We start from the raw sequence: 27935 nt of genomic DNA on the forward strand, positions 1-27935 counted from the left end.
CAGATGTGTTAAACTGACCTAAAGAATAAAGCATTACTGAAATACTGAAGGGATAGTGCTATCATGAGATCTTTCGGATCTTCAAATGCCTCTCCCAGGCTGTCTTTCCTCTCAAGCAAAATTCTCTTGCCTTGGCAACTGAGGTCTTGCTGCTCATCAAACCTTGGATTTAAATGGGAGGAAACTCTTTCATGCTGAGGTGGCACACGACTGTCCTGAAGTCCTTTTGCGACTTTGGCCTCTCTGTCTGGAATCCATTCTCCCCTTCAAATGCAAACCCTTGACTGAAGCCAGTCATTAGACAAAACCATTCTGACTGTATTCACTTGGAAACCTTGTGAATTTGGAGAGCTCTGCAGCTTTTTATTTTGTACAGAAAGAGAGGCATCTTTGGAACTCATTTTGTACAAGAAGCTCAGGCATCTAAGCTAAATGTGGTGGACAGTGTTGATTCCAAAAACTAGCTGATGGCCGTATTTTATTTCTATTCTTCAGTCTTATTATTCAAACTTGAGGAGTATCCTCTTTTTTCTTCCAGAACAGACTTCTTCACTGGGGAACTAAACATTTGAGTCATGCCATTTCCAAAGTTCACCTCTTTATTGTGGCTTTGGGGCACTACAAGAATAAGGAAAACCATGGGACACGATAAGAAGGGGAACAAAATAGAGGGTGGATAGTCTTGTCAGACCCACCTTGTCTCCCAGAGATATAATGAGTATATCAAGCCTAGTTTGAGGAGGAGCAAAGCCAAATGGAAGTGAATGAAGCCTTGCTTGGATGAGCTGTATTTGTGCTAAGCTCTGCCAGAGCCAGGATGCTACAACTGGAAGGGTTGAGGAGAGCAGGGCAGAGAAACCCTGATGAGCCCAGACTTGACTGGTTTTATTTGCTCTGCCACTATCCCACACTGAATCCATAACCCGAGAAGCAGTGCAGGCAACACCAGAGCCTGAGAGCTGACCCTGCCAGAGGTGACCTGGTCTGTACAGAACTGTCTTGGATATCTGCTGTCATGACTGCTTTTGTCAACAACCGGGAAGAGCTGCCTGCAGAGAGCTGACTGTAGCAAGTCCCTGAGGTGTCAAGAATCAGTTCATTACTCTAATTACCAAACTCTGTATCCCTAATTCAGCCAAATACAGGCACTGCATCTTGCCTTCAGCTGTTAGGTATGTCCCCTCATGCTGGTGTTTTTTACATTATCGTGACTGTACATTATTTTACCCAGTAAAGCATTTGTGGATACGGCTCATGGGCAAGATAGCAATTAAAATGTATTCCTTTGGATTATTAATGGTATGCCCTGCACAGGCCTCAAAACTTTTCCTGATGGAAGCCTGTGTCATGGGCCCATTCCTTATGTGCTTCCTTGCCATCTGCTGATGATAGTATTCTTTTCCCCAGATGTATGGTATTCCTGAAAATCTGTGCTGAATATCTGAGCTACTGAGGCTCAGATCCCGCCAGAATTTCCATTAATGTGCAAGAGAAAAACATACCAATAGGGGATCATATGAGAATAAATTATATTTAATGGCACCACTGCTCTACCATCTGTTACAAAAAATGTGGAAATGGCTACCTAGAGATTAGCAATTTATGATGGCTCACACAGTTAGGACACCATAGGGCGAGGGTTTGTTGAGCATGCTTTTAGTAGTAGCCAGGAAGAAGAAAAATAGTTTCATCATGTTATCATCAAAATAGTTATTTGTCGTTTACAGGTGAGTTTACCTTTACTACACCTTGCAGTATCCAGCTGCTGCACTGTCATCTTTAGCAGCAAATTATTTTCATCTTTTTAAAATTGGTCCAGACATAGAGCATTTGTTTGACATGTGACTTGCCTCATAGCTTATTGAGGAAGTCCTTTGGGTAGATGTAGGCATTAATCTTCAGACATGGATAAACAAATGACATCCAACTGTATTTAGTACCCATAAACAAAAAAAAATTCAGTGATTTAATTTAAAGGGCATTATTGGATTTGTTTGGTTTGGGTTTTGCTTGTGGAAATGACAAATTGACACTATCCTTTATGCAAAGAGCTCAGAGAAACATCTGTTTGTTGAGGGTTGTTTCCACCCTCAAAACATTCAGATTTTCATCTGATTTTGTGCCAAATTGAGTGCCAAGTCAAGCAAGCAGGAGGTCGACTTCCCAAGTTCATTAATTTATTCATACCATTTTCTGTGAGCAGGGAACTCTTTCGGGAAAGTGATGAAACCTGCTTGATTTTTGTGAAATCAGGTCTTAACTTACAGGGGGTGTGCCTCATGGAAGTAGCCACAGAGTGCAATGTGAAACCCACTAAGGAGAAATAAAGTAGTGGGTTTGGCTAACCTGAGAAGCAGCTGTGGAAAAGCAAATATAATCTGGTTTTAAGTGTATGTGAACTGCTAAATTAAAATATGTATCAGTAAAAAAGAACTCTGGGAACAAACACAAAAATAATTAACAAGGTTTTGCTTTTGTTTAAAAGACAAAATCGTATCAGTAAAAAGGAACTCTGGGAACAAACACAAAAATAATTAATCTAACAAGGTTTTGCTTTTGTTTAAAAGACAAAATCATGTATTTGCATGTCAGAGTGCAGATGCTTTTTATCAGAAAATAGTAATTTTATTTGAAAAGTGTAGTACATGAGAAGTGATCCCCAAGCCCCCTTCAGGCAAAATTTCAAATGTTTTGTCCAAACCCTGGTATATTTGTATTTTGTAGTGCCACAGCAGTGCCTCCAGGAAGGTTTTGTACAGGTACATGAAGCTCTTTTGCTCCTCTCTCAGGAATAATACATTGTATTTGAGAGGCTGCCATGGTGTACCACATAGAGAAGAGGAATTGTGGTGCTTTGTAAGAAATGGAGTCTGAAATAGGTTCAATTTAAGGAATACCCAGAATTTGAAACACTCACAATGTCTTCCACTCTCTTTTCTGCATTTCTTAGCTGAAATAGCTTAGGATCTTTCACCAAAAACTTGATTTCCTACTATGAAATAATAATAATTAACTGCAACAATAGATATGTTGTTCCTCACACTGATGCATTCTCTGGACAGAATATTTTCTGATAGGTTTTATTTCAGTGTCTGCTTGTATGAAAATATATATCATTATATGAGGGGGTTTTTCCATGTGTGAGAGAATAAAATGCATAAATGTGCTATTTGAGTTTGAAGAGAAGCTTGATTGAGTTTTCAAGGCATTAACAAAGAAGTGAAGATTTTTATTAATTCTAGAATATATTTCTCTCTCACACTTGAGCTATGTTCTTAAAGTTTGCTGTGACACCGGCATATAAGTAGTAAAAATTCAGTCATAAAATCTGATATAAAAGAACTTCATGCAATACAGCAGAATATCTAATAAGCAATGCAGTTTTCAGAGATGTGGAATAGATATCTTTAAAATGTCACCATTTCATGGGGTTTTGTAGATATTTTGAACACTAGCTGTAGAAAGATACTGATTTTTATTTTAATGCTGATCATAGCCAGTAAAAAGACTGCACTATTTTTTAAATTTAAATAAATTTGCAGGAAACATCCCTAAATATTTTGCAATTTTTGAAAAATTTTGTTTTAAAAAAGTAAGTGCCAGCTTAGTTACTCATATGTGTATTGAATATTTTATGTTCCATTACTACGCATCTTTCTGCCTTTCTTTCATTCATTCTGCCTACTCTTCTTCCTCCCAGCCACTGGAATACCTTATTTAATTATCTTCCTAAGAAATACTCAAATAATTTAGCTTTTGTCACAGCAGTTACGTCATCTGTTAAGAGTATTTATGCTAACTTTCAAATATTGGTACAGTAAGCTATAGGAGTGTGATACTCAGAGTCTTCTCTGAAGAGATTTGGAGACCATGTACCTTTGATTCATACATGACAGTTTCCCTCCTGAGTCTGTGCTGGAGGCCTTACTCTGCCTCGTGCCTGGGAATTTCATCTTGCTGCACTTTGTCTGTAATTATTTGCATGTCAGACACCCACTGGAGCAAGAAGAAAATGTTAGCATCGGAGAGGGTACGTCTCCTTTTCCCCTTGGCATTATGAGACAATTAACTGTGGTGCATGCAATTAGAAGCAATGAAAAATAAATGCAATGTATGCAGCCTTTATAAAAAAGATCAAAATACTCCTATTTTTGTCTAACATTAATCAGAGTAGAGCACTTAACCAAACAAACATTTGAGGTTGTGTGTCAGAGCACAGCTGTAGTGTTTGTTCTGATTATTATTTCTTTGCTAGAAGTCTGTGTCCCTTCCCATATCTGGAACATTTATGGAAGTTGGCATTGCAAGCAGGATATGGGCAGGTCTGGGATCCTGCTTGGAATGTCAGACTCTTTGGCAGTGTTATCACTCAGATAGTGATACCTGTTTCCTGAGGCATTTTGTCACACCTGCCTGGCAGAGCAGTGGGTATAAATTTGGGATTACTGGCATTTTGGATATGTTGCCATCCCCATGTGCAGGATGTAGTTTTTCACCTGTGAGCAGACAGGTGAGCTGAATCCAGACCCTGCACACAGTTTGCTGGGCCATGAAGAGGTAGAGATCCTTTCTCCGAAACTATTGGGATTTGGTTCCATGAAGGATGCTCTGCCACACTTATGTGCCTGGATGTACAGCAAACCTTAACCTTGAGGAAAGGAGAAGAAAAAACACATCACTGTGGAGATGAGATTCAGGAGCACTCACCTCTCTATTATCAATCGATAGAGAGAGACCTCGAAAGGGCAGTTCTGCTCTGGCAAGGTCAGGGTTGGTGCCTGAGGGACTCGGCTGGGTTCATGAAGTGCAGTGGGATGAATGCACATCTCTGTACCCTGCCAGAGCCAAAGTCACTAGGTGGACTTAAGGGCCTGCCATGAAACATCACGCTGCATTTTGAGGACAACTTTTTGTCCAGCTGACTCAGATTAAAAACAAAGAAATTATCCTTCAGGAATCAATCTTTCCAGTTCCTTTCTAGCAACCATGTGTAATTTAGTCACAGCTGAAGAACAAGCCCAGCTAAACAAGCACAAGAAGACAATGCAGAAAATCTGCCTTGAATATTTCAGTTGCTGACACAAAATGTCCATTGGCATGCAACGCAAGGGATTGATTCAGTCCAAACTCACTCTGCCAACTCAGCTGTTTTTACATTGTGCAGGGTCAGTTGTGTCCCAGCCATCTTGAAGTTGGATCAGTAATTGTCTGGCTTCCCTGTGCTAACAGCATGGTGGAACAGGCATCACCTGTCCTCTTGCTGCTCGGGTGAAGCATAAAGCCAGCATAAACACCCTTATCTGTCTCCAGATAACTTTATAGAAATGCAGACTTAGAGTTAGACCTGATCCACAGTAAATACATCCTGCTGAGGAAACCCAGTAGAGCCCAGTTTACATTAATGCCCATTAGTCAGCATGGCAGTGCTCTTCCTCAGCTTCAAAATTGTTCTACACAGCTGAAGCAGGTTTACAGCCCATCCCAGCCAGTATCATGTGTCCAAATGCTGTCTTCAGTGGTCAGTATTGCATATGAACATAGAGCATACATGGGAACATACTGTCTTAACTGTGTGTACTTGTCATAATTCATCCAGGTAATTCTGCAAAAGATCTTTCATCTTTAACTAAGCGTCTTTTAAGTATTGCCTTGCATGAGGAGTGCTGGGGGGTTTGTCTGTGGTTAATCTGTCTCTTTCTGTTTGTGTATTAAAATCCAGGACAAATGATACCGGCCTCCTTGCTTTCAAAGACCATTTGCCTGTAACTCAGATTGTGATCACTGACACAAACAGATCAAATTCCGAGGCTGCTTGGAAAATTGGCCCTTTGCGTTGCTATGGAGACAGTGAGTACTAGCTTTTCTCAATTTCCATAGGTACAGAATGTTCCTTCTTTTTTTGCTGTTGTTGTTGTCTTTTTTTATAAAAAACTATTTCTCTGATGAAAGGTGGCTTTCCACATGCAGCTTGCAGCTGCTGTCCTGCACCAATTAACTACAGAGAAGGGGGTTGTGTTTGCAGGGCAGTTCTGGAATGCTGCTTCCTTCAACACGGAGGCCTCCTACCTGCACTTCCCCACACTCCACGCCGAGGTCAGTGCGGACATCTCCTTCTTCTTCAAAACTACCGCCGTATCCGGGGTGTTCTTGGAAAACCTTGGGATTAAAGACTTCATACGAATTGAAATAAGCTGTAAGTTTCACTGCGCAGAAATCTTGGTGTATTTGCCCAATCTGACAGTTGCAGAGAACTGGGAAGGACATATTTTCTGCCATCTTGAGAGGCTTGGAGGTGCCTGGAGACTATAAGATGGGGACATAAAGACTTTTATCTAGACTTACCTACCTCTCCTGTCAGAGTCTCCTTGTATGGCCTTGTTCATTACACTTAATCTTACTATGGCTAGATTTATCTTTCTTAAACAAACAAGTATGAATTTATATTTTCGACACCAATACTTATTTTTTTGCTCTTTAGAGAAAAAAACCTACTGGTTAGATGTACCTATAGGCTGTAATTTTAGTTGAAAGTTGAAAAATTTAATGCAGCCATTCTGATGGTTACTTTTATTTCCGTATCAGTAACATGCCCAGCCTGATGCAGCCCTAGTGTTTCACAGGAACTCAGTGTGTATGGTACAGCTACGAGGTGAGAGCTTAAGAAGGACAGGACAATAATGCAAGATAAGTTAGTCACAGTTGTAATGGATCTTGAATACTTCAAAATCTATTAAGTGAGTGTAGTGTAACTGCTTCTCAGTGTATAAGGACAATTGCATGGAATTTAATTAGTGAGATTTTGCCTCACTCCTGTTGGGATGAGTTCAAATATTTATTAGTGACAAAAGAGTGTGGCAGCTTTGACATGAAATATGACATGTGTATTCCAAATTCTGTCAAGCTTAGGGAAAACAAACTGAGTGCTATGCATTTGATAATATGCTTATAATAACCCCAAAATAAAGTTTAATAAAACAGGGCCCCAAGGCCCTTCAATTCATTAAACCAGTGGTAAATGTCGTGGTGCATTATCACAAGGTAATGAGGTGTGATTTACTGTTAATTGCACATCAAGGTCCAATTTGGTTGTACTTCAGTGTATTGCATTTTATTCTCAGGGATATGGAAGTAAAAATGGCATCAAATATAACAAATACTATAAACTAAGAGGATTGTTCAGTGAAAGCTTCTGGATGTGTGTTACATCTGTCCTCCTAGAGAAATGAGTTATTTAAAAGTTTGGGAAAGATCTTTTAGACTTAGGCTTCTCATCAGTAGTTTGTTGTTGTGCTTCTTGCTGCCAGATGGAATTTGCAGCCTAAAGGCCTTGTATCAAGGAAGCTCCACCAAGCAGCTGCTTCAAAGGGAAGTGACTTTTTAGCAGATGCAGGGGCTCAGAATAGATCTTTGTCTGTCCCTATGGAGCATTTCCTATCTTAACTATCTAAGAAGCAGCTTCTAAAAACAGACCTATCCCAATTTTTTGGGCTTGAAATAACAAGGTTTATAGGAATTTTCAGTCCACAACCTTCTGGTTGTGTGATGTGTGGACCTGGTTCTTGGTCTTCCTGGTGCATTTAGCATTTTAAGGAAGAGGAAAATAATCAGTAGCAAGAATGTTAAAAGGTTCTAGCCCCTTTCAGGAGTCCAGCAGAGCAAGGTGGACTCCTTTATGTGGCTTTTGTTTTGCAATTATTGTCCTGTTTCTAGGAGCCTTATTATCTCTAGATGTGTGTTACATATACAGCTTTAGTTTCGGATCAGCAATTAACTAGTTTTGCTCATTAGTTTTTTTGTGCATCTTGGGTCAGACTTGGGCGAGCAAATGCTTGTAGGATTCTCTCATACCACATGCAGCCAAGTTATGTAATGGTTAAGTACTTGCATTTTGAAAGATCTAGTTGGAAAGATCTTCATCCTTTCTTCCTTCTTAGCATTATTTGTCCAAAATCTTTTTGGACCATTGTTTGACTTCTGTGCAGCCTTTGGCACTTTCATTTCAAAAAGAGAAGTGCCATTTCTAGAGCACTGTAATTGTTATAGCCAAAAAAGATGGGTACCCACAACCAAGCATAATCACAGCAGAGATCAAACAGTGAGGCTGCAGGCTTAAATTTATGTATAAGCTGCTGTGTAGGAGATGGGAGGTAAATGATCCTGTACTATTTGCTGACATAAAAGTTAATGGACCCTATATTTATGTGAGATTTCTTGGTGTCAAAACCACGATTTAATTCAGACCTTCACTTCCTCTTCACATCTGTTTATCTATTCCAGCCCCCAAGGAGATCACCTTCTCCATAGATGTCGGGAATGGCCCCACAGAAGCCACTGTGCAGTCTCCCACACCCCTGAATGACAACCAGTGGCACTACATCCAGGCAGAGAGGAACCTCAAGGAAACTTCTCTGAAGGTGGACAACCTCCCCAAGAAGGTCCTGGAGGCCCCTGCTGAGGGACACTTCCGCCTGCAACTCAACAGCCAGTTATTTGTAGGTAGGGACAATCCAAGGGTTCCTGTAGATATCAACAGTATTTCATATACTTTGGTAATGAATGCTCCTGTCTCACCACTGAGCTTGCATGTGGTGGCTTGATTTTGCTTTCTCTTCTTCTACTCCTGCATAGGCAACATGAAGTAAACCCCAACAACTGCCTTTACTCTCAAAGCACGAACCATAATTTAACCATGCTATTCTTCATGTTATTTTTAGGGCCAAACTCTTGAAATGTATTTATTGCCGAAGAGTTGATAACCTTTCTTCTTGTGCAGCATTAGCTGTGTAAATTGCTGTAAAAAATGTGACCTCTCTCTTTAGGCACATTGTAAAAGTCATAAATTTGTCATACAAGTTTCTGGGCAAAACCTGATGACAGTAGGGTCTTTAAAGTTTGTTCCTTCAAGCATGCCTACAAAAACCTTTATTTGGCTAGAGAGTCCATGAGTGAGAGAAGTATGAACACAGTCAATGCAAATAAAGGTGTTTCATCTGAAAGTGATTTTTTAAAGGACAAAAAAGAAAATTAAAAGAGGAAGAAGAAAATCTCTACATATATTTTGTTTACTTATTGCCGTTGCACAAGGAACCTGGACTGGGACTAGTTTGTATTTGATAATATGATAATGGATTACAAAGGGAATTCTCTCTTTTCAAATGCTGTCTTTCTGAGTAATCTGCTCAGTGATGGAGTGGGTTGTATTTGCTCTTATGAAGGGCCCTTAAGGTAACTTCTGATTCCTTCCTTAAAATGGATCTTCTTAGCTGAAATGCTGTAGCAAACCTCAATCTGTCAATGCCTTTTAATAAAGTTTACTTGTATATTCATACCCTTATAGTTAAGTAGCTTTCAGGGTATTTATTTGAGCTTTTTATTGTGTATGTGTGCAGTAATTACTGGGCTCTGAATGTGAAGAATTATTCTGTTAATAAATAGATATGGCAGCATCAATGTCAGGAGTCCTTCCCATACAGCTGGTGATTTATACCTAAAATGATCTCTGCTACACTCAGCTGGAGAGAAGCTCACTGAAGAACTCACAGAAGGGAGGCTTAAGGCTGTCACAGAGCAAGGTTTCTGTTTTCTGGTATGAAGCATGCTGCTAATCACATGTTTTTCAAATACTGTGTTGATCCTAAGAACGTGTTCTGTGGGAGGCCAGGCCTGGAGGCAGCAGGCTTGGGCTGCCAGACACCTTAGACACATCAGAGAATTTTAGCCAACATACTGTTTCCAGTTAGGAAAATTACAGATTTAGTGACTGAATAGACTTTTGAGATTTTTTGGTTGTTTCTTTCTAAAGGACTAAATATAATGGGTTTATCATAGGTGATCTACTGGATATGTCATATATATCAACTGCTTACCATCTCAATCTGAAAAGCAGTATCTGCCTGTAAGCTTGCTGCTCAGCCTCAGTGAAATAAACAGGTTAGCTGTGCAAATTGCATGGTGGTTTTAAAGTGACATAATTGATGAATTGTGTCATGAAAATCCATAGTAGTTAAGGACCCCACCAGAGCAATGTGCCAATGGGAGCCCTTGCCAGCAAACGCAAAGCCATGCACTTGCCACAGAACAGCATCAGCATCCCCACATGTTGGGGATTGACTGGATGGGGAGCAGCTCTGCCAAGAAGGTCCCATTAGTTTTGGTGGAGAAGTGAATTCGTACCTCATCTGAATGTAGACATTCTTTAAGGAGCAGGTTGGACCAGTTGATTCCAGCAGTGACTTCCAACTGATTGTACTCTGATTGTAGTGAGTGTTTACAGTAAACGTTAGGATACAGGTATTTATTTCAGCCAAGAAGTGAAAAATTCTCACTGTGTAATAAATATATTGCATTCTGTTGGCCTTCTGCACTTTTACGGAACAAAAGGAACAGAAAAACAAATGGGTTTGGGAGTGCTTTTTCAGCCCTTAACTCTGCCATATTGAAGGCCAAAATTATCTGTGACTTGCTAAGTTTTCCTGAGAGCTGTCAGAAGAGCTGGAAACCTGGGCAGCCTCATGATTCTGGCATTATTTGTCCCTGGGTGCTCCAGGGAAAGGTGGCAGAAGTCCAGCAATACACAGATGCGATGTAGTTTGTCTCTACTGAAAGTCTCATTCGAATCTTGTAATAAAAAGCTACTGATTTAATACCTCAACCATGCAGAGAGAATTTTAACCCATCTGAAAAATAAATGTGTAAACACCATTGTAAAAAAGGAAGGAAGCAGCAGCACATATTACTCCCTACTCCCCCTATAATCCACAACATATTTGTCTCTGCAGCATTCTGCATACTGACAGTGATTAAGGGGTTTCTAGCCTTAATGACGGTGTGTGGCAGGCTTCTGAGATAGTTCTGTGTGTGTGTGAAGTGGAAGAGAAAAATGACTTTGTATTGCCACTACACTCAAACAAGCTTGGATTTTAATGCAGCCTAAAAGAATTTGAAAACCATTTCTGCCTTTCTTGTAGTGGGTCTTGGGTATCTAACTGCTTCTGGCTGCATTATAATCCTCAGTCAGAGCATGGATATCCTTGTACCTGGTCAGGTTTCTTCTGTTAATTTGAAAAAAGTACAGTAGAAGGAGCAAGCCCCAAACAAATGTGCAGGCTAAGTACCATCAACTGCACCAAACTGCACAGTAACGAGCCAATTCGGCAAATTACTTGCTTGGAAGGGGCACTCAAAAACCTTTCCTTTCAATGGACAGTTGTTTTCAGTACTCAAAATGTGTGGCATAGTTTTGTGTAGTGCAGCTATTCCTGTGGTCCTGGAGTAGTTGTGTCATCATCTCCTCTTGTGGCATAGTCTGAGATGAAGCTCTGTCTTACCCTACTGGTGAAGGAGTGAGATCCATCACAGGGATGGGAAAGAATGTCCTCCCAGACCACTTTGAGAACAGGATTTGAACTCAGACTGGTAACATCAGAGAAGCAAAATAAAAATCCTGAGAAATTAATCTGATGTACAAAGCTTTGGTCAGCAGTTTTTGTGCTATTTGTTTGGTACATTTTGGAAATTAGCAAAGCTAAGTGTTTGGGTTCCTAGTTTTGTCTTGGGAGCAAGTGAGCAAGGAATGAATCCTTGGGTGAATCTCCTCTGTTGTAGACAGGCTAAAGGCAACATAACCCAGAGAAAGTCAACATCTGAGAAGCTTTCTCTGGAGACAGAGACAAGGAATTATAGGAAAAGAAGGGGTTTGTTTACTGTTGGATTTAAAAGCATTTGTCAATGCCTTGGAATATTTTGGAGGCCAAGAGGAGGAATTAATGCCTAATTCTTGTGTATCCTGTATGATTTGTACATCTTTCAGCTTGAGAGTAAAAAGTATGACTTGAAGGTCTTCTGAGGAACACCATGGCAAGTTCTCCTACTCCTGATTATGATCCCTATGCTTCTCCATCCTTTCCTTTTCTTTGTATCAGTTACACAAAGCAAGGATGCTCCTAATACTTATTTTCAGCCTCCCTAATCCAGTTTCTACTAACAAAAAGTCCTTTGTTTTGTTTTTTTTTTTTTTAAAGCAAATCCTCACCTCATTGCTAGAATGTTAATTTTTTATCCAATTGTGTCACCAAACTATGCTGTGAGTGCTCAGTTGTGAGCTTCTTGCCTCTTCCTCTCAGACTCTCCCTTCCTTTCCCAAAGGCTCCTCGGAAGAATTTGGCTACATAAACACCTTGCTGAAAACAGCATGTCTCATTTGACTGTTACCTCCACTCAGCAAAGTACATCCTCAGCCTTGGTATTTACGGTCCTTAGGCTTATCCTAAAATCTGTTTTCCTGAATAAAACATTTAGGTTTCATCCATTAAAGTTTCTAGCCCATCAGGCTTCTGTTAGAGTTGGAAGAATCTGCAAAACCTAATTTGGGGAAGAGTTTTGTTTGTTTGTTTTCAGTTTTTCCTCTGCTTTGCGGGAGTGTATATGAAGATTAGGTCAAGTCAATTGAAGAAAACTGCCAAAAATAAGCAATAGATTTGCTTAATCAATACTGGTCTAGGATCATGTAGTTAGTCTGTGTTAAGCTCTATGCTCTGCAGAAAATAGAAGAGTGAAAAACTTCATGTGGCTTTCCAAAGCACTTTAGAGAGCAATAAGAATATGAGTAGTGCAATAAACATGACATCCATAGAACAGTTAGCAATAGTTTTTACTCATTTTTTATATATTATAGCTGGGATTTGTATGTGTGCAGAGAAGAGGCAAGGAAGCTGTCATTCATCCTTGTGATATTTATGGTGGCCTCCAGGCAAAAGAAAACAGAGTATCCAGTAGCCTTAAAGGGAGAAATCCCATTTCTACTTACATGGTCTTTACTGAAAATTCTGTATGTTTTGTTTTGGAACAAAGTCTCCAAATAAAAGGATTGTGTATGCAGTGCAGCAAATGCAGAAGGCCTGATTCTTGTCCTCAAAGGGTCTTTAAAATAAGTGAGCTAACGTTTGCTCACCTGAAAGAAATAGCTGGCTAAAGAGAAACTTAAAAATATTTACTTCTCTGAGAAAGGTGTCAGAAAATGAGCATGGAATAAATGTGTCTCATGCATACTATCTATAGTTCAATTACTCTAATTCACATCCAGTATTTCTGCTATTAATGTTCCAGAAAGAAAAGTATGACAGAATGGTGTAGTAGAACACTAGGCCTTGAGTGAAGTTCCTTTTCAGACTGTTGCTGCATTCTCTTTAGTTTGAAAAAGTCTTGCTTTAATTAATTTATGGAAAAAAACAAATGCTCTTCTGCTAGGGCTTATCAAGTGATATAATCTCTTAAATCATATGCTTTGAAATAGAGCCAACTTCTACAGAAGAATAATAAGTTCTTTCATACTACTTTTGCAGGAGCATCACCAATAAAGCTAGCTTTTAAGAGTCTGCAAATGCTGATAACTCCTGGACCAGAACTAGATTTCCTAGCAGCAATCAAAATTGCAGTATCTTCAAAAGAAAAACATTGGCAACTGCCAAAAAAAAAGCCTATGATAAGAAAAATTGTTATATTTTCATAGAGAACTTCAACAATCATCATTATTATCATTCTCAGAGATTACCTCTTAGGGAAAATGCCTTCACTGTAACACTGTTAGCAGTTCCATTCGACAGATATGAATCTAGTTATCTTGTAGAGATTGAACTGCCCTCTTGCATACAGGCCTGGTCTTCAGGAAGAAATGCAATCATGTTCATCTGTTGTAATAAATAACACATCTGTGAACTGAACTCATGTTTCAGGCCTACAACAGCCATTTACATGCAACACATCAGGCTGGGCAGTCATGCATAAATTCAGACTCAAGTCATTTCCCTTCAGCCAGCAGGTCTGGTGCTGAACATGATTCATCCCTGCTATCTGGACTCATCAGCATGTGTAACTCTCCTGCTGGTGGGATTAGGGTGTTTGTACTAAGATAACAAATAGAAAAAAACAACAAAACCCCAACATTTTTGGTTTAGTTTTCTCATGTATTTGGTGATATGCAGACATAAGATGAAGAAACTAATCTTTCTTCTAAATGAATTTGCAGTTTTAATGTCAGACAGGGCAGTAGATAAGCCAAAAAAGACAAGAATTACAAAGTGTCACATACAGCTTTCTAGTCCTTTCATAAAAATAGAGAGACACCTTAATTTCCAAGGCTGTCCATCTGTCATCTTTTGCAACTGTACACATTGATATATAATAGTTTTTTAAATTTGTGGATTCATGTTTGTACCTCAGGGTTGAACTTCATGGCTTTGATTACTGTGCAGACTCACCAGTGAGTGCATGTCTGTTTTTCTCTTTTTCAGGGGGAACAGCTTCCAGACAGAAGGGCTTTTTGGGATGCATTCGATCTCTGCATTTAAATGGACAGAAACTTGACCTCGAGGAGAGAGCTAAAATGACACCTGGTGTTAAACCTGGATGCCCAGGACATTGCAGCAGTTACGGGAACCTGTGTCATAATGGAGGAAAATGTGTGGAGAAGTATAATGGTTACTTCTGTGATTGTACCAACTCAGCCTATGAAGGACCTTTCTGCAAGGAAGGTAGGCAGCATGCTTTGATCCCAAGACTTTAGTGGTTTGTGGAATAATTCTGAATTACAGCACCATTTCACCCATGTCACCTTGGTGTCCCCCTGTTTCAAGATGTTCTATTATCAGCTGTCCCTGTTCAGTGTTACTAAGTGTTTGTCTTAAGCAGGCTCTAAGACCTCCTTTTGTTGACTTCAGTGTTGGCCTCAGAAATTAAAATGGTGTTAGTTGTACTAATGAAGTTCACAGCTATATCCCACTATGATTCCTGTATTCCATTGCATATATCTATCCCCAGATGATAGGGAAAAGGGCTGAAATTCTTCATAGCAGGTGTTTGCCCATGTCTGAATATTTAGTTGGCTTGTTTTTTAAACCTCGTCTTATTTTGTTCACCTTAACAAATCCTTAAGAGCTTTTCTTTACAAAGTTTTAGAGCACTGATGTGACAAAAAGAGGTAGTCTTTTTATGGGTTTTTTTGCCATTCTTGTGACAAGCCATCCAAACGTTAAGAAATCTTTAGAATAAGCATGAAGCATTCAGGAGAAAACTGATTTGCATGGCTCAGTCTTTGGTAAATGTGTCCTCACTGAACCTATCTGGTGGCTTATAGGAGGTGCTGTCAGCAACAGAAAAAAACCAGGGCAAATAAGGAACATCTAATTTATCAAGCAGGCTTTTTGGAGCTACAAAATCACTGCTCAGTAACAAGGTGCAGTGTGAATTTTTAATTTCCATGGTTGTCCCCCACCTCACAAATGCAACAGGTTTGCTAAATGGGTTGCATCATCTGCTGGTGTTAATTGGCTTAGCTGTTGTCATGGTTTAGGAATGGTATTCTCAAATTCAGTGATTCCACTGAAACCGTGGAGTGATCTCACTCACTCTCCTCTCCCCTCTGCCTCTGCCTTTACTGCACAAAAGGTAAAGATCATAAATTGATATAAGAACGATTTACTGGAAACAGCAGTGACTTTTAAAAAAACCCAAACAGTAACTGTAACAGTAGAGGATACAAGAAAGAGGCAAACAATTCTCACCTCCTTCCGCCACCAGCTAGGCTGACCCAGAAGAGAGCCCTTCCTCCATCCCCTGAAAATGATGTGGGGTGGTATAGAATAAACTCCAGGTCCTAGCCATGCCCTGCCCTGGCTACTGCAAAGTTGACCTCATCCTGGCCAGAAGCAGGACAGTTGTACTGCAGTCTGTGGAACTATGCTCACTTACCAAAGCTGAGGGCTTGGCACGGATGTTGCAACAGACATCTCAAACACCGACATAGTGTCCCATTAGAAGATGCTGCTGTAAAGGTGAAGCTGCTTTACTGGAGAGTCACCATCCTGACTTCACTGAAGAAAAACCCTGCTGTTGTCCTGTGTCATTCATAGTCAGACTATGTTGTGTTTAATGGAAACAGAAGCATGACTTCCTAGGATCTGAGGATGCACAGGTAGATGTTTCTCTTCGTTTGATGCTCCCAAAGTTCCCCAGTAAGCTTCCTTTACTGGCTGTCTTTGGTCAGTGTGTTACTTTAATAATTAATTTCTTTAAAAAGGAGACTGGAAAGAACAAATCTATTGTGGGGGCACAACAGAGAATATTGCCTTACATGTCACTGTCACAAGATGGTGAACAAAGCATTTATTTGTCTGATAGACATTTGGGCTGTTCCATCTCATGGAGTTCTGATTCCAGCACTAAAACAGTTGAATTTATGTCTCCATACACTGTTACTCTTTCTGTCAGACAAACAATCTGGAAGAAAGGACACACTGCTTATACAAATGAAGGAAGGGTGATGGATCAGGGGTGTTTTGCAGTGTTCTACTTCTGAGGCAGTCAGTTCTTGTCCATCCCTGCCTGGAAGATTTGAAGATGCAGTAGCTGAAATAATTCCTTTGGTTTATTTATATATGCTTTCAGAGGTTTCTGCATTATTTGAAGCCGGCACTTCTGTTACCTATACTTTCCAAGAACCTTATCCTGTCACAAAGAATGCAAGCACCTCAAGCTCTGCCATTTATGTGGATGCTGTCGTGTCCAAGGAGAATATTGCATTCAGCTTTCTCACGGCACACACTCCAAGCCTTCTGCTGTACATCAACACCTACTTTCATGAATATTTGGCTGTGATTCTCTCCAAGAATGGTAAGTAGCCTTGATTTGCTACCAAAGGGAGACCAGTGTAACTGAAGTTTTTTGGGATTTTTTTGTTTGTTTGTATGGGTTTTTTTTTTGTGGGAGAATAGTATAGAATTTTGCACTGATTTAAGTTCATTTCTGTGTCTGCAACTTTATCAACTTCATGGTGTTCAGTTCGTGAAAATGGCCATTACTCTTGTTTATGTCCCTTTATTTGGCATTCAGTGCTACACTTGCCTAGTCAGTCTTTGAGTAATCATGCTGTTGGGGCTTAAAATGTGCTTTGACTTCCATTTGGCAGGACTGTACAATAGTAATTCCTTGCTATTTATTCCACACTGAGATCCATTAGGCCACCAAGATAAGGGAATGAGAAATACTATGTATGTACAAGAGCATTTGGTGCACAAATATATTTATAATTCTATCTTTTGCATTCTGTCTTGGCACATGTACTGCTCCTCACTGGACTGTTTCAATGGAATATGGCTAGTATGTCTGAATATTAAAGCTAGAATATGTCCAAGTTTTCTAGGCTTACTCACCAAAACATGAAGTGTAAATCCATTTCCTGTTTGAAGATACTTGACATGGGTACTTTTTGAAAATCTGTTAAGATTTTAGGGGCATAGACCTTTGTCTTCTCAGTAAAACTCTTGCTCCTCAGTCCTTGCAGTTCTTTCAGAAAACTCATTCCAGACAAACATCATCTTAGACAAATGGGGAAATTTGAATTTTTCAAGAGTTATCAGGCACTGGAGCATTGGAAATGATGAGTAAGAGTATTGGTGAGTCAGTTGCCTGTGGCAAACAATAGAAAGTTAATGTCACATGGTTGAATATGTAGATTTGACTGAATGACCCAGACCACTCTGAAGCCTTGAAAATTCCAGAATAACTAAGCTTTCAAGTACTGTCAAATAAAGCCTTAGAAGATTTGAAAAAAAAAAAAGGTTTTATTCTCAATATGGAGTTTTCAGTAGTTTATCTCTTGGTTATGTCATGTGGATAGCATTGGGGCTGGCATCCCTGGGAGGGGCAACTGGAATAATAACTGCGTGAGCCAATCTACACCAAGCGAAGCTGCAGCAGGGAGGTGGGACTACTGAGGTGACCCTCACCCTCTCCTGTCCAGTCCCAGATTTCCATCTCTAATGTGCTCTTGTAGACCAGTGTTTATGATTTTTGGATGTATGAATATTCTAGTGTGTAGTTCCAGGGTGATGGAGGTTAGCCCCTGCTGAGGTAAAACCTTGGAATCTGCTTCTCAGTTTCACTCAGGTCTTTTGATGCCACTCAGGCAATTGGAAATAGCCCTAAAGTTAATGACAATGCAATATCCATTTAAATCACCTTTACTGCTGCCACAGTAATCTAAAATGACCTTAGAAACATAAGTCAATTGACTTTTATTGATAGAATACACTATAAGCAAGCTATAATTGTGGAGCTCTAGAAGGGGGTCTCTAATAGTGCTTGGGAAAGGGGTTGGGATCAAGACATCAGGATGTCTTGTAGCAGCTCAGCAGGAGCAGAGCTCATGAAAATGAAAATGACCTTTCATTTTGTCAGCTGCAGCATCTGCAGATTTCAGCTTTGGCTTAGGTGGAGACAGGCGCTCTCAGTACCTGTAGAAATTAGGTGGTGCAGGTCTCAGCACAGTCAGGCAGTACAAACAATGGTGCTTTTCTCAGACCTGCACCTCTTTTTATTTACTTGTAATAAGGTGGTAACAGTTGTTTAGAGGGTTGGTGAGATGTCAGGTTCCAAAATTCTGGACTATAAAGTGTAGCACTATATGCAAAGAATGATTAAGATAACTAGCTGACCTTTGTTAACTCCTGAAAGTCTCCTTCAGGATTACTCAGTGCATGCTTCTGTGACATTTTTTCAAGACAGTCATTTCAGTCATGTATATTCTCTGCCTTTTGTCCCAAATGGAATAATTCGTTAAATTTCATGTCCTTTTACTTTTTAGTCTTGTTGGAATTGAAATTATTCCAATGAAAATAATGTTCAGATATGTTACTCTTTCTTCCTCCAAGAGGTTTATGCTTGCCATAAAGTTACTGGACTATGAATATCAATGTCCTTTGTAGCATTAGAAGTGCGTGTGATTCCTTCTCTGTTATTGGCTCACTTTCAAGGAATCTTGCTGAGTTTGACAGTGTGTAGTAGGACATAACCAGGTCCCTGCTGGATAACTGATTGGTTAAATAAAGGTTAGGCTCCTGGAGAAATGGGAATGGACTTTCTCGCTTAAGAGGTGAGCAGTAATACTCTTTACCATAATCCCAAGTCCCTTTCCATTTGTTAAAAAACTGTATTGGAACAGTCTACATATAATTAAGTATTTCACCTTTCGTAACTATTTTTGAAGCTACTGCTCACGTATTCGGTTATTCCTCTTTTCTATTATCCACAAAATAAGTAGGCAAATTGCTAGTTAATAAAAGTGACAATGAGAAGAATGTTTCTCCTACTTCTGATTTCACATGTTAAATATTTGACATTAGAGAAGTGAAACTGTTTGCAAGGATAAAAATATATAAAAGTGAATATATATATATTATATAAAAGTGAATTTGTATGGGCACCTATGGTCTAATTCAGTCAGGTGTGAATATTACCTAAAATCAATTGATTTCAGTAAATTTATATCTATATAATACTTCTAGAAGCAGTTCCCACCTGTAGAACGTATCCATACCACAGAGTTTGTTCTTACCTCTGATCAATGGGCTCATGTCCTGGCAGTTCGCAGGTAAGGTTTCAAAAGCTGGTGGTTTTAAAGATGGCTTAGGGATTCTTTCCTCCATTAGTTAGTACTGATACCCTGAAATCATACATATGATTTGAAAATGGTATGCATATAAGAGCATGTTCCTTTCCTCTCCAGTCTTTCTTGGATTTTTAAATTACAGCTACAAATGTATGTGTATGTATTGTACATAGATGGGTGTGTGTATATATACATATACACACACACATACATAGATGGGTATGTATGTAAAGCTCATGTAGTCCCATTGGTCCCACATCCAAGAAATTAGCAGTACTTTAATGATTGGCATTTTTAATATCTCTTTCTGTAGAAAAATTATAGTGCCTGTTACTAAGCTACAGAAAATGGGTAAACATCTCTAATTAGTCTTCTCAGTGTGTCAATCCACAGAAATTATCCACATCATGTGAAGATACTACCAAGAAAAGAGTATTTTTTTCTTTCCCAGGCTTGCTCTTCACTGTACATTTTTGCAATTACACGATTTCACAGTTACCAGTACCTTTATAATATTATCTGTGCCTTGTTCCCTAAAGATAATAAATGATGGGAGAGAAAAATGTTAAAAGAAAGAATGTAGAAATAAACTTTGCTTCTCCTTTCTTCATGTTTCCTACCCCCCTGCAAGTAATCAAATGTGATATGAATATGATGAAATATATTGTCTAGAAAATGTTTTCACAAGTCTTTGATTCTCAGTTTTGTTGGCTTTCTCCATGGAAACAATATGATTCCTAATCTAGAAAAAAAGCAGGTAGCTAGCATCAAAGAAGAGAGATAGAATCTCAAACTATGCTAGAGTGATTGAAAAATTATCTGTATTTATTATCTAATCTCATAAGAAATTAAACCTTTTGAGTCCTTCTTTTCTATTTCCACCTTTCCAGCATCTATTGCCATCACACTGACATTTGCTCTCCATTTCTTTTGGAAAGCAAGACTCTGACTTTGAAGAGGAAAGATTAAAGACAAGGAAAAAGGCACAGTTAAAAACAGCAGTGCAAATAAAAACAGCTTGAGTAATTCTTAGGTCTCTGATACTCAGCATACAGTAGCAGGACTTATATCAGCTCCACTTCCCTGGCCTATAAAGTCTTAAAATCAGCTGACATTTGAAGTGAATAGGAAAAGAAATCAAAATGTGTAACAAAGGTAAGCTGAGTTAACACTCTAAAAAAAAAAGTAAATATTAGTGAGAAGCTACTGATTCATTTTTTCTTATAAACTCATAATCACCTGTAATCTCCTCCTGTCTCTAAATCAGAAACAACCTTTCTATTGAAAGCATGTAAATTCTCTATTGTTTTTGCCTTCAAGTCTGTTGAGCTGCATCTCCAACAACCAAAGCTTTTCTTACTCAGTGGAAAAGAGATGAAAAAAATCCAGTTCAGTCTTTGAGGCATCCTATTTACACTGAATACTCTGAAGTTTAATGGGTCAAAACTAAAATAGGAGAAATAGGACTTGGGTGGATTTGGGGGATGACTCTTCTGGTTCTTTTTCCTTGCTCCCTTGTGGGTATTAGTTTTGGGACATTAGCTAACTGCTGCAGAAAGACCCTCTCGACTACACTGTTGCTCATGTAGTTCCCCTTGGAGGGCACCTTGTGCCTTACAGACTTGCAGCAGGCACTGAACAATCTGCACAATTTATGTGACCGAAATGAGAAATGGTGACAAAGTTCAGGTATTGCTGCTTTTAACAGAGCAGGAGCAGGAAAGAAAGGCACATTGGGAAGTATGGGAGACAGCTTTGTGGAGGAGACAAGCAACTGAGTGACTGAGGATTGTTCCCAGTCTAGCTCTGGTTCACAGCCATTATATGGCAGATAGCATAGAAGTCTTCTAAATGTAATGTCAAGCAATTGTTGCAGTTGGCCCCTGAAATCTTATGTTGTTCACTGAGTGAGGGGCCAGAGACAGTTTGGTCAGTAATGATGAATGTAAAAGAAATTTTCCGCAGTTGCCTTAAATGGGAAGCTGGCTTTGGTACCATGAGTAGGCAGGGCTGGGGTGGCAGGAGATCTATCAGCTTATTTATCTAAAGAGAGAAACTTCCGTGGTTAGAAATCACACTGGTCACTAAGATGTTCCCCTGCTGTAAGCACACTTCACAGAAAATAGGAATGCTGACTAGTGTTTTCACTTCAAATCCAGCACTAAAAAGTCTTTGAGGAAAGAGGTGGACTAGGCACCCAAACGCAATTTTATTTTGTTTTTGTTAGCATATGGCACTTTAAATTTTTAAGTGCGCAAAACTAACTTGAAAGAAGAAGCTGCCACAACATTCAGCCAAGGACTCTGGCAGATCTCTATCTCTGCTTTCCAAGTGGAGAGAACTGAAAGATCTGTCTCATTAGCTGAATTCATGGACATGTTTGTACTCATGAAGATTATTTTGCCATACTGGAGGGTCAAGAGATGTTCTGAAGGTCCACAAGGGAAAACAAGGGAACTGTAATTGGATTACGTAGAGCAGGAAGGGTTGAACAGGCAGTTAATAATTGATCTGTGCTCTGGCTATATACAGACTGACTTTGAACTTACTGCTCTCTGGCATAAAACTCCAGACCACTGTCTGCAGATAATCAGCTGGGAAGGAGACCTGTGTTCCCATTTGCTTATAGGAGGTGCTTTATCTCCTAGAAGACTTGAGTTCCTAGCTCACATTTTGCAGCTGGTAAGTCGTTTTTATTGTTGGATTTCTCTGGAACTGTCCTGAAAGGAATGAGAGGAAGGACAGAGCATCCTGTTTTGAATAGATGCTGCATATATATATTTGCTCTTCAGTAACTCTGAAAGAAGGGTATTTCAGAACTCCTTTTATTGAAAGCTTTAGCCTTGAAAATTGATAGTAATTTTTCAGTTATTTTTAACTTGAGATTATCTGTGTTGTGGACAGACTGAGCAGTGTAGTAAAAACTGTAGTCCAGCAGAACCATTGTTTAAGTGCTGCCTTGGAGCACTGTAGCTGTTTGTACACAACAGAGAGCCCAATACTTGGGAGACTGAGTCTGGGTCCAAGTAAATCTCCTCCTCTATCTTGTATGTAGTATCCCTATTAACTTGTTAATTTTTCCCATAGCATATCATGTCTGCATCATGAAAAGGTGACTTCTTCCTTCTTGCCTTTCTTAGTGAAATTGGGTGTTTATGTCTTAGTCTTTACAAGTGAGAGTGGCCTTCGGGAGCTGCGGGGGGAAAAGTCTGGAGCAAGGTAGATGTAAGCTTGGTGAAAGAGGATCAGATCAGAGGATGGACATTAAGCGAACTGGGCACACATAAATCCATGGACTCTGGTAGGATGCACCCACAAGTGATGACAGAACTGGAAGATGTCATTGCAAGGCCACTCAAAAGGCAGTGGCCACAAACAAAAATGATGAGGTTTCATCTGAATATGAGAAAGAGAAAACTATTTTTAGTGTGAAGGTGACTGAGCACTGGCACATCTTGCCTAGAGAATTGTAGAGTCTCCATCCTTGGAGGTATTCAGAAGCCATCTGGACATGGCCCTGGGCAACTGACTTGAAGGGTCCCTTTAGTGGGACAGGGATGGACAGCATGTCCTCCAGAGATCCCTTACAACTTCAGCCATTCCATGGTTCTTTGAAAAATCACAGAAGTATGCATTTGAAGGTAAATTACTGAAAGCTTATATGTATAAGCATATATTTTACTAGAGAAAAGTCATTACAATGCTATCATTATATGGTTCTTGCAAAAGGATTTTTACTAGGTAAATTTTTTATTCTTCCACTCATTTTCCCCATTAGATGACTTAAGAACATGAGTCAGTTCCTTGTATGCCAGTGGTTGCAGCTAGTTCTAAACTCAAATATCTCCCTTGAAAGGTTGCTGTAATCAGGAGGTCACTGACTAAAGGATCCAACTTCTCCATTTGCAGAGAGTGGCATAACCCACATGACAGGCAATCCTTAGATGGGCTTACTGGTTAGAGGAGCAGAACATTTCCCAGAGATTGGTGACCAGCCAGGCAGTTTCTCTAGAGCTCAACACAAACGAGCATCATTAACCTTAGAAAGCCATTAATCCACAAAGTTCTGTGCTGCCTTTATTATGAGTTAAGAATTACAAGGAGGTTTTAGAAGAAGCATATGATTACTTCTCACTAGTTTTGTCTAAAAGATTATTGCTCACTCTCCTGCTCAGGCATCATGTAGTGCTCAAATTGCTTCTTTTTTTCCTGTTCATACCATCTTTTTCTTTGTTCTCATTGCTGAACATAATGGCTGTTTGTTAGGTCAGCATGAAACAAGTCCTCACTTGAACAGGCATCTGTACTGCCAAAATGGAAAGAAGAATGGTTAAAGGATATTAGGAAAAATGGAAACTGTGAGGCAGATCCTCGGTGAGGGCAGGCTGGGATGACTTTCTCAGGGTATCACAACAGATCTCAGTCTTTTTTACCAAGAGCTGTTCACACAGCATTAATGATGTTGCATAATTTGCAAAGCCAGGTTGAACTTTTGGAATAAAAGTCATAGGATGATACTTTATATTTCATTCACTGGGTAAAGAATAAAAGCTCTTCCTGCCAGCCTGGCTGCTCTGCTATTCTTAAGTAAAAAGTACAGAGGGAGACGGAAGCCTGGCAAGATTCTTCTTCATACAAAGGTGAGTAAACCATAGGGCCTACTGAATGAGTGTGAGACTGTCAGCGTCCAGTGTGTGTTTAAAGACAGAAAGGGAGATTTGAGCACAGATATGAACATTTGGTCCAATAGTATCACACAGAGGCTTCATATCATGAAGTTCAACAAGGCTAAGTGCAAGGTCCTGAATATGATTGTGGGCAGTCCCAAGCACACATATAGGCTGGATGTAGAATGGATTGAGACCAGCCCTGAGGAAAAAACTTGAGAGCACTGGTTAATGAGAAGCTCATCATGACCTGGCAACGTGATCTCACAATCTAGAAAGCCAACTGTATCGAAAGCAGCGTGGCCAGCAGGTCGAGGGAGGTGATTCTCCCCCTCTACTCCACTGTTGTGAGATCCCACCCAGAGCATTCAAACGGCTCTGGGGTCCCATCATGAGAAGGATGTGGACCTGTTGAAGCAAGTCTGGAGGAGGGCTACAAAAATGATCAGATGGCTGAAGCACCCTTCCAGTGAAGACAGGCTGAGAGAGTTGGGGTTCAGCCTGGAGAAGAGAAGGCTCTGAGGAGAATTAGAGCCCTTCCAGTACTTAGAGGGGGGCTGCAACAAAGCTGGAGAGGGACATGTTACACAGGTATGATGGGGCAAGGGGGGAAGGCTTCAAAAACTGAAAGAGGGTATGTTTAGATTTGATGTTAGAAAGAAATTCATTATGAGGGTGCTGAGGCAGTGGAATGGGTTGCCCAGACAAGTTTTGGATACCCATCCCTAGAAGTGTTCAAGACCAGGTTGGGTAGGACTTTGAGCAACGTGGTCTAGTGGAAGGTGTCTGTTCCCATGTCCATTTCCATGGCAGGGAAGTTGGAACCAGGTAATGTTTAGGGTCCTTTCCAACCGGAACCATTCTGTGATTCTGTGATAGCCTTTGTTAATGAAGGGTCTTAAAGTGAAAGTGTTTTAAAATTTTGAAGAATATGTAGAAAAGGTATGGTATAAAATTTACCAGAGAACAAATCTCACTGCCAGAAAGCAGGTGCTTTCAGGGAGATTTAACTATAACTGAAACCCTCAGTTCTCACCTTCATCTTTACATTCAATCACCTTCAGGGAATAAAGATAGTTAATGTTGCATCACTTTGTAAAAGAAACAGTAAACACTTCCTTCACCTAAAAGAAATATCTAGGAATGTGGAGATAATGATAGTGACTAATAGTGTGTTTTTTAAATTGCTCCTCCCTCAGAGATTTCTTGTCATTTTTCAGTGAATGAACATTCATGTGTTTTACCAGGGATAAACCGTGGCATAAAGAAGGAAGACGATTGGTCAGCAGCCATCAAGCTGGTAGATACCAAATTGTGGCAGTGCTCTGTCCTCCAGGGTACATAAAAGCACCACTGTGTATGCTTACCCATGAGCTGAGCTGGAGAGACAGTGTTCAGGATTTTCCCACATCCATGGGTTAGCCCAATTCCCATTTTAGACCCAGCCACATCACCGTGTACACGAGCTGTTTTGTTCAGATAAGTGGTCCCCTTAAAATAACTGGAATAAGCTCTGTGTTTAGGCCACTCAGTGTGTGCAAGATGAGCTCTGACTGTGATGCTCCGGGTAATTTTTTAGATTTGCTGTATTTTTTACCTTTGGAGCAAGAAGCATCTGCCCATTCCTTGTTAATTGCTGGTCAGTCTGTGTTCAGCCAACTGGCGGCTGGTGGGAATGAGATGTCTGTGAAGGTTAAACACATTTCTCAGTCATGTAAGGGAACCAGCTACATTTATTGATGTTTAAGTGACAATCTCAATCTGGGTCCAGCTGTCTAGCAGGATTGTAAAATTAGCTGAGGTCATGGGCCTCCAGATAGGCTCCTTTTGGTGTGTGGGGTTTTTTCTAAGTTGAAGAAGTGCAATGCGAAGAGAAAGTGTTGTTTTTCTTTTTTTTTTTAATATAAGATGGTCTGAATATGATCCTTAAGTCTTGAATGTCTCAAGCATTGAGTGAGAGGCATTCAAGTAACCTCCTGGGTTTTTTTATTACTGAAAGAGACTGCAAAAAATTAAGTGGTGTATTTTTCTTTTAAACCCTATGAAACGGTATTGTCTAAGTGAGTGCAATAGCTGAGTAGTGGTATCAGCAAGTACGTTCAACAGTTTTTCTTCTTTGTTTTTTCCATGCAAAACAAATAGGAAGAGTCACCTCCTAAAAAAGTGCAACTACTTGCTTAGTTAAACATCACTGGACACTGAAGAGGTGGGCTCTGTTCTTAAAATCACCAGCAGCACTTCAAATGGAGAGTAAATTTGCTGAGTAAATATCCCTGGGGAGAAGCTGCTAATTAAGGAACATGTTTCTAAGCCAGCTGTTCCTAACTGAGAAAATAGTGGTTCATTTTTAAATATCTAGGCTATGAAGAGGGACACTGCCACGCTGAAACTGTGCAAGTTCCCAGAGATATATTTTGTGGTAGAGAGGACGGAAAAGTGCCATGTGCTGTTCTGCAATCAGAAGTGAACAAACATTTACACCTTATGGACTGCAAATGGCTTTCGAGCTAAATACTTTAAATTTTAATTTTTTTTCATCACAGCAACATCAGTAGCCTCACTAATACATTCCACCCTTTGTTTAATTTGTGCTTTCCTTAATTATTTTATTTTTCAGCTGTAGCTTGGCTGAGTCTGGAGAGTGCGTGTGGTGGTGTAGTTAAAGTCTAGCGGCCCAACAAGGGTGGCTGCGAGTTTGAGACAGCTGTAAGAAGTTCTGTTGGTCCTAAACGCTTTCCTCTGGGTGACACTGAGGCAACAAGACATGCAGGGGTAGTCCAATGCCCTTTTATCTAATGCAGTGTTTCACTATTTTGTACATACACATTTTCCCCAAATCAGAGTTTCAGCTGCCCTGGTTTAAATGTGTTAATGAAGTTACACGATGGTGATAAATTTGTACATTTTAAATGTGCCACCCACACATGCTCCTGAATTAACCTCAGCTTCTCTGAGCAGAGCAAGATGTCTTTCCAGCTGCTCCAGCCAGTTTAAGTCATTAAGAAGTGCTGTTGAAGTTGGCGAGAGTTGTTGGGTTCAATTTGGGGTCGTTTAAAACCAGTTTCCCTAAATAAAGGTCCTGCAGAGAAGTCTCAGACTCCAACGGATGCCATTCCCTTCCTTGCTCTTTGGTCCTTTGGACTAAATGACACAAGACCTGTGGTCCTGGTGACATGTGTGACAAGAATTTTACTTAAGAATGATGGATTTACAGACCAAATTCTTGGTATCCATTTCTCTTTTCTTGCAAAGCTGCTTTAATCCTTTTGCCAAATACCTAGCTGTGGGTGAGGTCTTTCAAACAAGGGAGTCTTTTCCTGAGCTGGAACATTCTGTATAACATTTTCCCTTTTCTAGATGATGATTTAAAAATTACTATTTGATTTTCAACACAAGCTTTGACAGTCCAGAATTGATGTAAATTTGGTGGGCATAGGCCACAAAGCCAACAGATTGTTTCTGACATTCCACTCAGGCACTGCTGTAGACACAGAGCAAAGAAAGGCAGCTTTCTGTTGATGTGTTCAGTCAGCACAGGTTTGGGACATAGAATATATAACACCATGACCAAGGTATTTCTTCACACTGTGCAGTCTGGGAATATGTTTTTGTTCTTCAGACTGAAGACTTTGAAATCTCTAACCAGTTTTATATCCTTATTACCAGTAGTCTTGAGAGCTGCTACAGCAGCTTATCCCTCAGACAAAAAAAGCAGTTTGAAGGCCCCATGCTATTCCTGTAGCTGCCTGGAGGTTGGTTATGCTGACACTGATCATTAGTGTTCTTCTAGCAAGTACTAGTGCTGGCCTCCATCATCATTGAAAGAG

At 39.9% G+C, this 27935-nt stretch overlaps 1 protein-coding gene across 1 annotated transcript in view; it reads left to right on the forward strand.

Annotated features, from left to right (window-relative positions):
* CNTNAP5 (contactin associated protein like 5) overlaps nucleotides 1-27935 on the forward strand; it is a 272802-nt gene that overhangs the window by 222271 nt on the left and 22596 nt on the right. Inside the window, exons 15-19 of the mRNA XM_017740228.1 lie at nucleotides 5720-5847; nucleotides 6023-6193; nucleotides 8278-8496; nucleotides 14289-14528; nucleotides 16441-16665. Of these exons, the coding sequence (XP_017595717.1) occupies nucleotides 5720-5847; nucleotides 6023-6193; nucleotides 8278-8496; nucleotides 14289-14528; nucleotides 16441-16665 (983 nt within the window). The remainder of the gene's footprint in view (nucleotides 1-5719; nucleotides 5848-6022; nucleotides 6194-8277; nucleotides 8497-14288; nucleotides 14529-16440; nucleotides 16666-27935) is intronic.

The sequence above is a fragment of the Corvus brachyrhynchos genome, unplaced genomic scaffold (genome assembly GCF_000691975.1).
Source record: "Corvus brachyrhynchos isolate BGI_N302 unplaced genomic scaffold, ASM69197v1 scaffold126, whole genome shotgun sequence".
NCBI lineage: Eukaryota > Metazoa > Chordata > Aves > Passeriformes > Corvidae > Corvus > Corvus brachyrhynchos.